This window comes from Pundamilia nyererei, unplaced genomic scaffold (assembly GCF_000239375.1).
Source record: "Pundamilia nyererei isolate P.nyererei 1_Seehausen unplaced genomic scaffold, PunNye1.0 scaffold00012, whole genome shotgun sequence".
NCBI classification, from domain to species: domain Eukaryota; kingdom Metazoa; phylum Chordata; class Actinopteri; order Cichliformes; family Cichlidae; genus Pundamilia; species Pundamilia nyererei.
The window spans coordinates 6,526,721-6,540,846 of record NW_005187413.1 but is presented as its reverse complement, the minus strand read 5'-3'; the positions used below and the strand labels follow the sequence as shown (position 1 = coordinate 6,540,846).

The window sequence follows — 14,126 nt, the reverse complement described above, 5'->3', positions numbered from 1 at the left end:
TTCTTACAATATAGTCAGTCTCTGCCAGGCTCAGATGAGAGAGGAGAGGCGAGCTGAGTTACCAAATCGATGTATTTTTTGTTTTGTTAATTAAGTTTGGGGGGGACGTTTTGTTAAGTTTCATGTAGGATGGGGTTCACTGTAAATAAATTGCTCACCTCTGGAAACCCGAAATGTCTGCTGAGTCTGCTTCCCTACCACCTTCCTTGACGTTCGAGTCTGACTACTTTACACAATCCTATAGAGCACCTTAGAGATGTGGTGGACCAGGAAAATCTCATCATGGATGTGTACCTGACAGATCTACAGCAACTCTTTGATGCTGTCATGTCAATATGAACCAGAATGTTTTCAGTACCTTGATGAATCAGCGCCATTAAAAATTAAGGCAGAAGGCAAAAGGGCCTAAACCAGCACTAGCAGTGTGGCCACGATTTAAGCTCTAACAATTTCAAAGCAGAAATGATTCTAAGACAAATATTGTGGAAGGTATTGCTCCTAAATAAAATCATTACTCAATACAGCTCCACCCACTATCCATCCAGTGTGATTCCCAGATGTCTCCCACTGACCTGTAAAGTTTCCTTGTGTACTTTCTGTGGCTGTACCAAAGCTGTACGGCAGGTGCTCTGAATTTAACTTTCTCTGTGCGGTCCTAATTCAAATTCAGACCCTGCAGAGAAAAGCATTAAGAGCATCATTTGGGTGTATCAAGCTTAAGACCCCCATGTGTATAACACGCATCTAATTTGTAGAAAGACTGCCGTGTGATACAAATATGCCTTTTTAATTTAAGCATAAATTAACTCTAATGTAGATTACCTTCTATATGTTTTTATGACATGGTGATGATTGCACATAAAATTACTTTGGGCGCTTCAGTGTGTTAACACAGTGTTCATAAATACTTATGCACGAATGGAGACATCTTAGAATTGGACTGTACACGCAGACACAGCAAGTGCGCCTTCAATGAACAGATGAGCTTTCGCATATTGTCGAGCTTTGAATCTTACAGCTCTGTCTCAGACACTCTGTCAATGTCCTTTTTTATTCTGCAGGTTCATGAAAAAAACGATTTATTCATAGAAAACGTATCTCTGGAAAAGTCAGCAGGAGTGAGGTTTGCACTCGATGCACATGTTGCACATGTTTTTAACAGCTGTCCATTCAAATTTTACAGATATACAATGAAGAAAGGCGTCGGTTTAGTCTGGTGAAGAATCAGCCTCGCAAGATTGTTGAAAAAGTGGCCTCGGATATTGAGAAACTTCTGGCTAAAAAGCGCAAAGCACTTGATGTAAGTATGTTTCCTCAAGTTTTGTATTTTTGTCTTGTGATTTTTAAATATTAATTTCTTAATGCCATAATCATACGATGTTGCTTTAAAAAACGTGTAAAAGAAATGCCTTACTTATCACAACATAAAATAATCTGGTCCTTCTCATTTTTCTAATATTAGATAAATACAATCTCAGATGCACAGCAACTCGTGACATATTATGCCGTGTCCTTATTTAATTACCAAAAATCAAACTGCAGAATTAGTGTGTGAAAGTCTAACAAGACATTTACTAAATCTAAGGGAGTTAAGAGGTGTTGATAATCAAATATACCCAGTTAACATCATCAAGTATGTGCACCTCTCTGAAAGAAAAAGATCTATCAGTTTGCTGGTCTGGAGCATTCAGTTGTGTGTTAGCACAGCGCCAAGGAGGAAAAGATTTCAGCAATGATCTCAGAGAAACAATTATTGCTGCTGCTGTCAATCTGGGAAGGATTATAAAACCATTTCCAATATAGCGAGAAATGTTATTCAAAAGGGTAAAAGCCTCAAAACAGCTGCCAATCTTTGCTGGAGTGGTGAATTTGTTGGGGTGGCTGTAGCTCAGGAGGTAGAGCAGGTCATCTACTGATCGGAAGGTGGTTCGATCCTTGGATCCTCCAATCTGCATGCCAAGTATCCTTGGGCAAGATACTAGCCCCGAGTTGCTCTCCAATGCATCCATCGGAGCTCTGAGGTCTTTACACTGGCTGCCTGTCCGTCAGAGGATAGCCTTTAAAGTTCTGATACTGGTCTATAAAGCTCTGAATGGTTTAGGACCAAAATACATCAATGACCTCCTGACCCAGTATGAACCTTCCAGATCCCTCAGGTCATCTGGATCCGGTCTTTTATCAGTTCCCAGAGTCAGAACCAGACACGGAGAAGCTGCATTCACCTTTTATGCTCCTTATATCTGGAACAAACTTCCAGAAAGCCTCAGATCAGCTGAAACACTCAGTTTATTTAAATCCAGGTTGAAGACTCACCTGTTCTCAGCTGCATTTGAATAAAGCACCAAATCCACACTTTTAAGCTTAAATTTCAAAACTTACATTTTAACTACTGATTTTATCTACTGTTTTTTTAATCAATTTTAAATCATGCTTTTTATTTGTTTTTGTTTTTTAATGTCTCTGTAAAGCACTTTGAATCACCTTGTTGTTGAATTGTGCTATACAAATAAACTTGCCTTGCCTATGAATGAATGTGTGTGAATGTACTTAGAAAGCACTAAGTGCTTGTGAGAATGGGTGTGATTGGGTGAATGTGGCATGTTGTATAGAGCGCTTTGAGTACTCCGGGAGACTAGAAAAGCGCCATATAAGAATCAGTCCATTTGCCTGAGCAAAGCTTAGAGAAACTGTGACAGTTAGCATTAGTACATTTGAGAAAAGTACATTTTGTTTGGAGGGGCTGCCAGGACAAAGCCTCCTCTCTCTAAAATGAACAGCATGGCTTAGGGTTGGACAGCTGCATCTAAACAAACCATAAGGTCTTTGCAACATCATTTGTATAAACCAGAATAAAGTGGAGATTTTTGCACATAAGTTAGAGCACCATGCTTAGCAAAAACAAAATACAGAATATCAGTAGATTATAGTTACTTAATTTTATAACCTTTTAAAGAACAGATGATTTTTTAATCAAATTTTAATTAAATTAAATTTATAAATTAAATTCTTTATACCTAAAACCTTAGAAATGATAGAGGGTGAAGTTTATTTTCACATGGCTACATGCAATCCATTTCTCTGTCCTTTTGTACAAGGATGTTTGTACAAAACCTAAAAAAAAAAGTTTTGTAAAGATCTGACCTACAGATACAAATGTTACTTGCTTATAGCGCACATGCAAGCAAAGACAGAAAAGTTTGATTGAGAACCCATTTCATGTCCTGCAAAATGCAGGACCACAGTATCATTTACAAACACCAGTTAACACAAGTCTGATTAAGTCTGTCTAATTGTGACCTTCCCCCAAAATCATCTGATTAGAGAAATTGAACATGTCATCATACTTGCTTGTCTAATGTGGCTGTGTCTCTGTAGAGGTTAGCCAGTGAAGCAGAGCGGCTCCAGCGGGAGCATCTGTGGCAGGATGAAATCAAGGTAAGTCTCAATAACATTATATTCTCAGTTTAAATTAGAAATATAATGTTACTCAGTTTATAGCTTTGATAGTTGTGCATGTAGCCAATTCAGCTCCATTTCTTTTACTTTCCATTTCCAAATGTGTTTTTTTAATTACTTGTAAGGCCTTAGTGAGTTTTTGTTTTCAACGTATTCGTCTTTACTTTTCTTCATAAGGTTTTTTGTGTCTGTAGTGGATTTGAGTCAATCTATAGTAATTTCAAGGGGAAATTATTTTTTCAAAAAAATTATATGCTTGAAATACTTGAAAATGTGTCAATTAAAAAATTAGGGGAACAATACAGTGATTACAATAATATATATTATTGTAATCACTGTATTGTTTCCCTAAAAAAAGCACATGTCATTATACTTGTCATCACACATTTCCTCACATATTAGAAACGGTACAATTTTATCTTGAATTCACTGAATAAAATAATTCAGGGGTATGTTCTCAGCCCTGTGTCTCTAAACGGGATGACCTGAGAAAGAAACATTTACACCAGGCAGCTGAGTGGATCCCTCTGCGCTGCGCTCGTCTGGCTGAAACAGATGACTGAGTGCACTCAGCCGTGTGGTTCTTTTGAGTCCTACACACATTGGCATTCCACTTTTCCACTCGGTCTGCTTCATTTCCCTGACAAAATGAGACGGGATTAACCTCATCCTCTCACATGGGTTCTCACGTCCTTCGCAGAGGCACTGAATTCCCCTGTGATTTCAAAGGACTACATGTTTTTGCTCATCCGCTACAATCTGAGTAGACACTGTTGCCTTAGGCTCCCAGTTAGATTTCCACGTCTTAACTGGCCGTTGTTTTCGTTTCTTCTCTGTTTTTGAATGTAGGCAAAGTGATTTGATCATCAGAAGATGGTACACTGTTAACATAAAGGGAAGGACATGGCCATGTAGGCTGGAGTTTTTAAATGATGATCAATACTACGAGGCCGAAAGTGTGCCAAGTAAATAGCCCCCACACCATTACACCATCACCATTAGCCTGGATATGCTGTGTATTCAAAGATGCTCTTTCCATCTCTGTAAGCAGAGTCCGGTTGTGGCAGATGGCTGCTACTAAATGAGCATAGTTATGTCAGAGATTTGTTCTTGTTAAAAGGGAGTTTTTCCTTCCCACTGTTGCCAAGTGCTTGCTTAAAGGGAGTCGTTTGATCATTGGGTTTTATCTCCATAATTGTGGGAGCTTTACCTTAGTGTAAAAAGCACCTTGATGGGACTGTTTTTGTGATTTGGTGCTATATAAAGTCTGAAAGTAAAAAGGCCTTATCAGCAAAGATTAGCAATTTTACTCTTTGGGTTTTTTAAAAATAAATATTTGTATAGAGATGGTGTTGTTTCCACTTGTAACCAGTATGTATGCTAAGCTGAGCAACCCAGCCTGCTTAGCGTGGAGCTCTATATTTAGCAGAGGGATATAAGAGTGATACCCATCTTCTCATCTGTCTCTTAGCAAAGATAGGAACAAGCATATTGTTATACATAAAGGTGGCATGATGAGAAAGAGACAGACTGAAGAGACGATCTGAGTAAATCCTAAACGTCTCCTTTTTTATCATATATGAATGAAACTATCCTTTATCGCTGCTGACAGATTAATGTTAGAAGAAGCAGAGCTCATAGGAGAAGTTAACATGCTGGATGAGCAGCATCATTTCTTTGGACTGACTGAAAAAGAACACTGACTGATAGCTCGGTGTTTTCAGAGGTGCTAAAACTTTATATTACTAACAACAGGATGACTAACGGCAGACTGATGGAGTTGTCATGTTAAGCTCGATTTAGGCTAAGGCGCTCTTTGGAGATCAAATCTGGTAATCAGAACAGGCCAAAAATAGGAACTCATCCACCTCAGTGTAGATGTCACGCGTACTCTGAAGTAAAGACAGTAACAGATGGCGATGCTCCACACAAGCCTAACAGCCTGTCTACTGATTTGTAATGTGAGAGTGCTGAACAGAAAACAGTACCGAACAATAGGAAACATTTGGTGGTTACAGCATCACAAATGCAGCTTTTCCTTTTTTTTAAAATGTAGTTTTAAACTAAAGACTTCTGTACTTTTTTTGGCTGCTGTTTAGATGAAAGTGTTACTTTGGAAAGCTCTTGTGCTTTTTGTTAACATTTTATGGATGGAGGAATCATTTTTTGGGCTGTTACTCCTCTCTGGGGAAAAATGTTTTGGATCCGTGCATCCAGCTTGGGGTCTCGGAACAGCTGGTGCCTGTCCCCCCCAGCTGTGACTGGGCAAGAGGTGGGGTACACCCTGGAGAGGGGACTGACCGGGAGAGACAGAAAACAACAAAGTCTCAAATCCCTGGATTCAAACTGCTTCTATTTGAGGTGCTCATTGGAAAAGATACACATGAGCTAAGTCACGAAAGAACGTCATGATTTATCAAACAGGATTCTCTAGGTTTTGGGCACAGCCATGTTCCTGGGAGTCTGGTTGTTGATTGGTGTGTACCAGTTTGTTGTGTAGGATGAGAGTCTTCCTAAAACTGATCAATGGTGGTTCAGAGGAGATCTGGGTCATTACATCATCACTCCCAATAATACCCCAATTCCTGTCATTATATGTTTATTTGTCTCTCCCTCTGTACTGTATGTTTTCCCCCAAGACTAATTCATGTTGTATTAGTTTTGGAACTAATAAGGTTTGTGTGTCCAGGTGTTGGATAGTGTTTCTATATCTATGTTCCTGAAAACGCTATTTCCTTAGATTTAGCCTCACAGTCCTTTTCCTGGGTGCAGACTGTCCTCACTCATTAGATTTGACCAAAAGGGACATTTTCTTTAAGCCACTTTGGGTGAAAGCTGCTGGCGTGTACCATAATGTTTCTGTCTGTTAATTTTCTAAATACAGATGTCTGCAAAGTCCCTTTATTCTCTTTCAAGGTTATAAGATATAAGAATTTTATTTTCTCCCTGCTGTACACTAAAATAATTTAAAATTGGGATTGATTTTATTTTAAAAAACATGATCCAGATTAACACAAACAATCTTTTTCTGAATAATGTGTTTGAAAAAAACAAATATTTCTTTTATAATTTAACAGTTTTCTTCCCTTTGACCCAGTTATACATCTGCTTAAGGGGGACTGAAAAAGCCTCCATAGCACATCCTTTGGTCTGTTTAAATACTGTGTAATGTTGTTAGTTAACGTCCATTCAGTCAACGACAATAGAAAATCATTAGGTGGCATTACATGGTCTATCGTCATGGGATTCAGTGATTCAACATGTCTGCTAACATTGTCTCTGCATCTACATTTAACTAAGAGCAACAACTATAACAAGGCTTGCCTGCTGAAATGCATTGGGGGGTTTTTTGGGGGGTTTTTTGAGGTAAACCTGACCGTCCTATAAGAATAAAGGCATTTTACAGTATTTGAAATGAGACTGCCTTGGAACTTTTTGATGATTTATCCACAAAAGCATGCTGAAATCCTACCATGAATAAAAAAAAGCATTTCAGCAAGTTCCTGAAACTTCAGACAATATAGAAAACTTTTCTGACCATCCAGCTAGTTATCAGCACACGTACGGCATCCATGCTCGTACGGGGGTTGTATGCAGGTATGAGTGACTTGCATGTCTGAGAATGTGAACGATAAATACAGATTTAGTAGGAGTATGCACAACTCTAAATCATGAACATGTATAGGTAGCTTGTCCACTTTTTATAAAATATAAAGAACAGAGAAGGTCACTCTTACAGATAGCTGAAAGAAACTCATCTCAGAGTGAATGTTCACAAGTGTACTCATCAGTGAGTGGCCTTGTTTATTTCAGCAGCATCGGACCACATTTAATTCTGTATATAATTTAAATTAAATTATTAAAAAGACATTGATTTGTTTTTTTGTTTGTTTGTTTGTAAACAAGGTTGTAGTATTAAAAAAAATGCAGTTTTGGACTTTCGATGGGCATCATTTTAAATGAACATACATTCTAAGTAGTGGCTACGCTTATGAAGAACTGTGCAGAGACAGACTTGACACATGCATGCATATGATTACTTGTCCTCAAACTGTTTCACAGTTGCAGCCTCTTCATATCTCCATCTGTTCTCTACTAGGAGCTGGACATGGCTTATTATGATTCCAAGGCAGAGCTGGATTATGTGAGTAAGGGACAAATAAACTGAACTTTTATTAAAAAAAAACTAAGTACAGTAGTACCTTGGTTTATGAGTATGATTCGCTGTTGCTCGCAAACCAAAACCCTCGTATGTCAAAGAGAATTTTCCCCATGAGAAATGATTGATGGACCGCTCCGAGCTCCCAAAATATTCACATAAAAATCATTTTTAAAGGTATTTTCTATATAAGTCACTGACTATGAGTATTTTGCTCATTACTCGTAGGTCAAGTTACTCGCAATCCGAGGTTCCACTGTATTTGGCTTATACTTACTTGACCTAGCCTGAATTGACTCAACTACAGTATTAATATTAGGTAGAGAAATGTGTTTGTGCTTCATGTGCTTGTCCTCCTGTTCATGTAGTATTCCATGGATGGAGAAGGAGAGGTGGAAAATCCCTCTCACATCAAGCTGGAGTTTGTGTATGACCCAAACTTCAAGAATAATGTCAACTATTCCTACACAGCTGTTCAGATTCCCACGGATATTTATAAAGGAGGTAAGTAGAGTCCCCAGTCTGTAAAGACATGTTTGCAATTAGCTTAATGTTAAGGTGTGTATTTAAAATATTTCACTGTTTGTTGATTAGCTCCCGTCATTCTAAACGAACTGAACTGGACGCAAGCGTTGGAGAAAGTCTTCATGGAGAATAGTCGAGAGGATCCGTCACTGCTGTGGCAAGCATTTGGGAGCGCGACAGGAGTCACTCGCTATTATCCAGGTAGGTTTTAGTTTTTAGGTTCCAGCTGTCAGGTAGGAGGTGAATAAGCCAAAGTCAAAGTAAATACTATGACGTGAATATTTTCTTCTGTTTTTTTTTTTTTTTTTTGCAGCAACACCCTGGAAAGCTCCTGATAAAATTGACCTGTATGATGTCAGGAGGAGGCCCTGGTATGCGCTCCAGCTTTAAACATGTTTACATGTGGGCTGCATGCAATGGATTGAAGCAGATGAAGTTTTGTGTGCTCTTCTTTGTTCCCCACAGGTACATCCAGGGTGCCTCATCCCCCAAAGACATGGTCATCCTTGTTGACGTGTGAGTAATTCTGCTAAACTCCTTTTGACCCATTCAGAGAATGAACATTCACTTTTCTTATGGTTATCTTAGTTTAGTATCATAGCTGGACACAAGCAAAGGCTAGACTGGCTGGCAATGTACAGAGAGTCCAGGAAATCGCTTTTTTCTGCCCATGTGGGTTTTTTTTATTCTGATTCTCGGATTTTTCTTGTAACATCCAGTCGTTTTACTGAATTTCATTACTTTTCTTATGCCCCTCCTGAGTTTTTCTCTGTGTGCCTCTCACTGTTAAACATGCAAATTTCACCTCTGCCCTTCTTTCATTTTGCTCCCTGTTTAATTTTGAAGGTTAGAGCTTTATGATCCCCTTTAGTTGTTGTTTTATTAACCACTTTCTGATGATGCAATATTATTGCAATTTTTAACATTTTGTGATATTCATATGATTTATCACCTGTTTCAAACACGTTATGTCCTCAAAGTTAAACTTTGTCATTATCTGTTCAATCCAATTTTTATTTATTTTTTTGCTGCAAAATGAGACGTTCAAGCTGTCACTAAAACCTGCTAAATGTTGACAGTCAGTCTGATATCAGTCGTGATTGAATGCGGTCAAGTTGGCAAATACTTGCAATCTGTTTCTGATAATACAGCAACTGTGATAGATCATAGAAAATCACATATCTCTTAAAGTCTACAGAGACTGAAAATGATTAGATTTGCACTCAACAATCTTCTTGTTTTATAGGAATGTTACTAGAATATAACCAGCCAGCAGCTAGCTGAGTTGAGTCCCCTTGAGTTATGCTTATTGATAAAGTCTCATTCATACTGATGGCAACATGTTGGCACTCTGAGTAAACAGCAGTTATTTGCAAACCTTTGAAAAAGGGATGGCGGTCAGTCCAAGTCAGACTGCAACTGTTTCCAGTTACCTCCTACAGGCGTGATGAGTCCTCTAGTTCGTAGACCCAGAGTATTTTAATTTATGCAACAAAATATCAATATTTGGTGTCCCTGTATGGATATAATGTATCGTAAAATACGCAAAATATTCTGACATTAGGCTATATCGATTTTTTCCCCTCACCCCTGGCAATTTAAAGTGCCTGTTTTAACTTCCTGCACGTCCAGCCTGGTTGTTTTCACTGTGTGAGCCTTTCTGTTGGAACATTGGAACAAGTCAGCATGATTTTCACTATGTTGGATAAAGTGTGAAATACTGCTTTAATAGTAAAATCCTTCTGCCTTAGGGCCAAACTCGATGAGGTATTTTGCTCTCTGTTTTTGGTATTTTGTTTAACAACAAGCTGTTGGCTGTAGCATCATTTTGTCATCTGCAAATTTGTATATTTCATAAATGTTTTTCAAGTTTTGCTTTAATCAGAAACATTTGTATTTGTATGGCAGAGCAGACACTAATGTTTTGCTTTTTTTGCTGAGTGAATTCAAACTCACGCTCGAGAACAGCAGTCTTTTGTTGCTGTGCTGTTCCCATGGTTGCTATTGTGGTAAAAGGACATACTTCATTGGTACTTGCTGCAAGGTTAATCCCATTATTAAGCTCAATGTGGGAAATCAGCAGACCTTTCATAAGTTTGAAACCTGGTTGCTCATCACGTGTACATTAGGATAGCAAAAAATGCAAAAACAAATTTTCAGATCTATTCTTCCATGCAGTATTCATGAGCTTTATTTTTTAGCCACATTTTTACTGTAGTTTTTGAGATCACTTTTCCACTAGTACTGCAGAAATTTGTGTTTTGTTGAATGCAAACTGTACAAAATTAAAACAGAAGTGGAAAGTAAAGGAGTGAAAAGTACCATTATATAACCACTGAATATATTTATCAGTGCCGATCAATCGCTGCAGCAGGAGAGATTTTGCAGCACTACTGAAGACTTTAGTGGAGGCATTATGAATTATTCTGTTCTTTTTAAACTGGCCTCTTGAATTATTTTAAACCTGGCTCACGAAGAGAGTTTGAAAGTTTTCAAGAAAAAAAATCTTCACTTTGAAGGAGACTTTTACAGTTACAGTACAGAACTTTTCTGTTGAGTTTTTATTTCGAGCTCCTTGGGGCGACTGTTGTTTTGATTTGGCGCTATATAAATAAAATTGAATTGAATATTGCCAGACATACTTGTATCAGGCACAGCAGTGAACCAGTAAAGTGCCCTTCCTGTGAGTGTGAAGAAGTTTAATCCCTGAGATACCTCAGTATAAAAAAAGGTGCAATTTCAGCAGTAAGTCTCAGGTTTTCAGTCTTTGTTGACTTGTGGTATAAACATTGTTAAAGTAAAATTATTTTTTCATAGTAGGTAGTGAAAAAACTGAGGGTTTTTTTAGTCATTTAATTGTTTATTTATCACTTACTGTAATTACTTTGGTATAGTATGAATGCTTTGGTTGTAAAACGTATGAAAATACACCTGAAATTCCAAAATCTATGCCCTCTTTCACATTTTCCAAAGTCATTCAATGGGCTAAATTAAAGTGTTTGCTGACCCAATTTTGGTCCCTGAGCCTGAAATTTGACACCCCTGTGTCAGACTATGCTCTCCACAACTGTCGATTGGCATAAAAATGGATAAAATTAGATCGTGTTTAGCATCATTTTACGAGTTTTAACTACATCTGAGCCAAAACCTTTAGGATTAGTTAATACTCTTGACACATAAATGCGTAATTTTTGCATTCCCTCATACAAAATTATCTTCTTGCCTTTTGTTTGTCTCCACACAAGTATTTATTTAAGCATGTTTATTCTGATGTTTCCTCAGGAGTGGCAGTGTCAGTGGACTCACCCTGAAACTGATCAAAGCGTCAGTGATGGAAATGCTGGACACTTTATCCGACGATGACTACGTCAATGTGGCCAGGGTTAGCATATGCTACACTTACTGAATCTGAACACTGGTTTTCCATCATTTCCCCTGTTGTTTTCAAACTGCGTCTGCTCCTGTGTTTCAGTTTAATGAGAAGGCTGTGGCTGTGGTCCCTTGCTTTAGCCATCTAGTCCAGGCTAATGTGCGCAACAAAAAGATTTTCAAGGATGCAGTGCAGCAGATGCAGGCTAAAGGCACCACTGACTACAAGTCTGGATTTCACTTTGCCTTCAATCAGCTATTAAATGCAAGTCATCTATACTGATTTTGTTTGACTTGGCATTATGTGATAAAATAAAGGTTCTGCATGCAGTTTTACTGCATTGACTGACATGTGCATTTTGTTTTTTCCTCATTTTCAGAAAACAAATGTCCCCCGGGCTAACTGCAATAAAATAATCATGCTGTTTACTGACGGAGGAGAGGACCGAGCTCAGGATGTTTTCATGCAATACAACTGGCCCAACAAAACGGTCAGTTTCTCGTGCTAATCAGACACCTCTCCATTACCTCCTGCATTCGAGCAGGATGTTTCTGTAGTGTCTAATCACCCTATGACAGTTAATTTGACATTTCCTCTATTCACCCATGTCAGGTTCGAGTATTTACCTTTTCTGTGGGCCAGCATAACTATGATGTCACACCCTTACAGTGGATTGCGTGCACCAATAAAGGTAAGTTCAGCTTCATATACTGTAGACTACAAAAGGATTCAGTCCATGGTATTAAAAACTGTTTTGAGATGATAAGATAAGATGATGAGAGGATGTATTCTGTGGATCACTTGATAAAAAAAGGTAATGATAAATAAAAATATTTGTAGTTTTACTACTTTTTTGTTTTTTGTGGCTTCATGCCGAGAAAAGGCACTGAAATGTGTGCAATGTTTGGCTAGATGAACTTGCACTATGTCTTTGAGGATCTAGCAAAAAGCATATAATAGGGCATCAAAAGAGGGTTCTGATGACACTCTGGGTCAACCATGGGTCAAGCATTCAAAGCAGCTGACATGCAGGGAGGTTAGAGTGGGTGGAGATGAAAATCAGGGGTCATTTGTGACTGACAACAGCAAGAGTGAAAGGAAAGCTTTATAAGATGGTGGTGAGGCTTGCTGTGGCACAAACACAAATACAGGAGGCCGAGCTAGAGGTGTCAGACTTGAAGATGCTGAGATTGTCATCGTAATTGCCCGGGTGGGACAGAATTAGAAATGATGACATCAGAGGGACAACTCGGGGTGAACAATTTGGAGATGAAGTTAGAGAGACAAGGCTATGATGGTTTGGACATGTGCAGAGGAGGAATAGTGGCTATGCTGGACAAAGTTAAATATGGATCTGCCAGGCAGGAGGAATAGTGGACGACTGATGACAGTTCATGGATGAAGTGATGAAGGACACGCAGAGGGTTGGTGTGACAGAAGAGAATGCTAGGGATAGGGTGAGATGGAGGCAAATGATCCTCAGTGGTCATCCTTAAAAGGAACAGCTGCATGAAGAAGTTTTTACTCATTGTTATGAGTTGAATAAGAAATCCTAAACATCAATATCTGTAAGAATGGGAATAAATAAGAATAGAACCAATAAATAACCGAGCATAATGTAAAACACACTGATCCTGTTAGAGGACTTGACTTTAAGGAGGTGCTGGTACTCACAGAGAGGTCGCTACCACAGTTTTGTTTGTGTAGATATTTTAAGGCCCAACAGTTACTCACTGACACTGAAAACCTCTTTGGCGAGAACGTGGGGGAATGTGGTGCATTTGCCAACGCCTTGAAAAATTCATGCCCGCCGAGTGATATTTTGACCCAAGAGAAAAAGCCTTGTCAGTGTCCTCCTGGTTTGCTAGTTTTGACTGAATAATTGATGGTTTTATAAAATAGATCAGCTGAGCAACACGTGTTATATTTTGTTAGCCGTTAAACGTTGTGAGGTAAACTCTCTGCGTCTCACTGCTTTGACCTTCAAACCTTCATTACAAATTCTTTAAAAATCTAGGAAATCCCTTTGCAAAGTTTGCAAAGACAATAAATATGTCAGGCTGTGTTTTCAGGAAGACAACCAGAATATTTAAAAATGCACCATACATTTTTTTATGTGTTTGGAATTATGAAAAAGACAAGCATATGGACGTGGGATAATTTGAAACAATGAATGTTAAGGATGAGGACTGAACAGTCTCAGTCCTCATCCCATCATGAGATCAGTCATTGGAGATTTTAGACTTCCAGCTGATTGAATGGTCTTGACTGAATTTCATGAATATAGAAACCTCTGTGTTAAAGCTCAGTAGTTTTCTTCTTTAAGCTCTTTAAGCTTCCTACCTGCGGGATTTTAAAGGCTGAGTCACTGGTCTAGTATCATCCAGTCAAATCTAGAATATTTATGAGCACCACTCCAGTGTTGTTGATTTTTTTTTTTTTTTGAAAGAACCGCTCACACATCTCCAATCTCGCTCTCTCTCTCTCTCGCTCTCTCTCTCTCGCTGGTTGTCTTTTTTTCTTCGCCGCTTGCCAGGTTACTATTTCGAGATCCGTTCCATCTGCGCTATAAGGATTAACACCCAGGTGGGTTTGTCTAGTGCCTCTAATACAGAT

At 38.5% G+C, this 14,126-nt stretch overlaps 1 protein-coding gene across 2 annotated transcripts in view; it reads left to right on the top strand.

Moving 5' to 3' along the window:
- LOC102210772 (voltage-dependent calcium channel subunit alpha-2/delta-2-like) overlaps positions 1-14,126 on the top strand; it is a 43,093-nt gene that overhangs the window by 16,156 nt on the left and 12,811 nt on the right. For both annotated transcript variants that reach the window (XM_013908556.1, XM_005724707.1), the window contains exons 3-14: positions 1,184-1,300; positions 3,376-3,435; positions 7,556-7,600; positions 7,984-8,119; positions 8,210-8,341; positions 8,454-8,511; positions 8,606-8,656; positions 11,423-11,522; positions 11,613-11,774; positions 11,890-12,000; positions 12,123-12,201; positions 14,047-14,096. In XM_013908556.1, the coding sequence (XP_013764010.1) occupies positions 1,184-1,300; positions 3,376-3,435; positions 7,556-7,600; positions 7,984-8,119; positions 8,210-8,341; positions 8,454-8,511; positions 8,606-8,656; positions 11,423-11,522; positions 11,613-11,774; positions 11,890-12,000; positions 12,123-12,201; positions 14,047-14,096 (1,101 nt within the window). The remainder of the gene's footprint in view (positions 1-1,183; positions 1,301-3,375; positions 3,436-7,555; positions 7,601-7,983; positions 8,120-8,209; positions 8,342-8,453; positions 8,512-8,605; positions 8,657-11,422; positions 11,523-11,612; positions 11,775-11,889; positions 12,001-12,122; positions 12,202-14,046; positions 14,097-14,126) is intronic.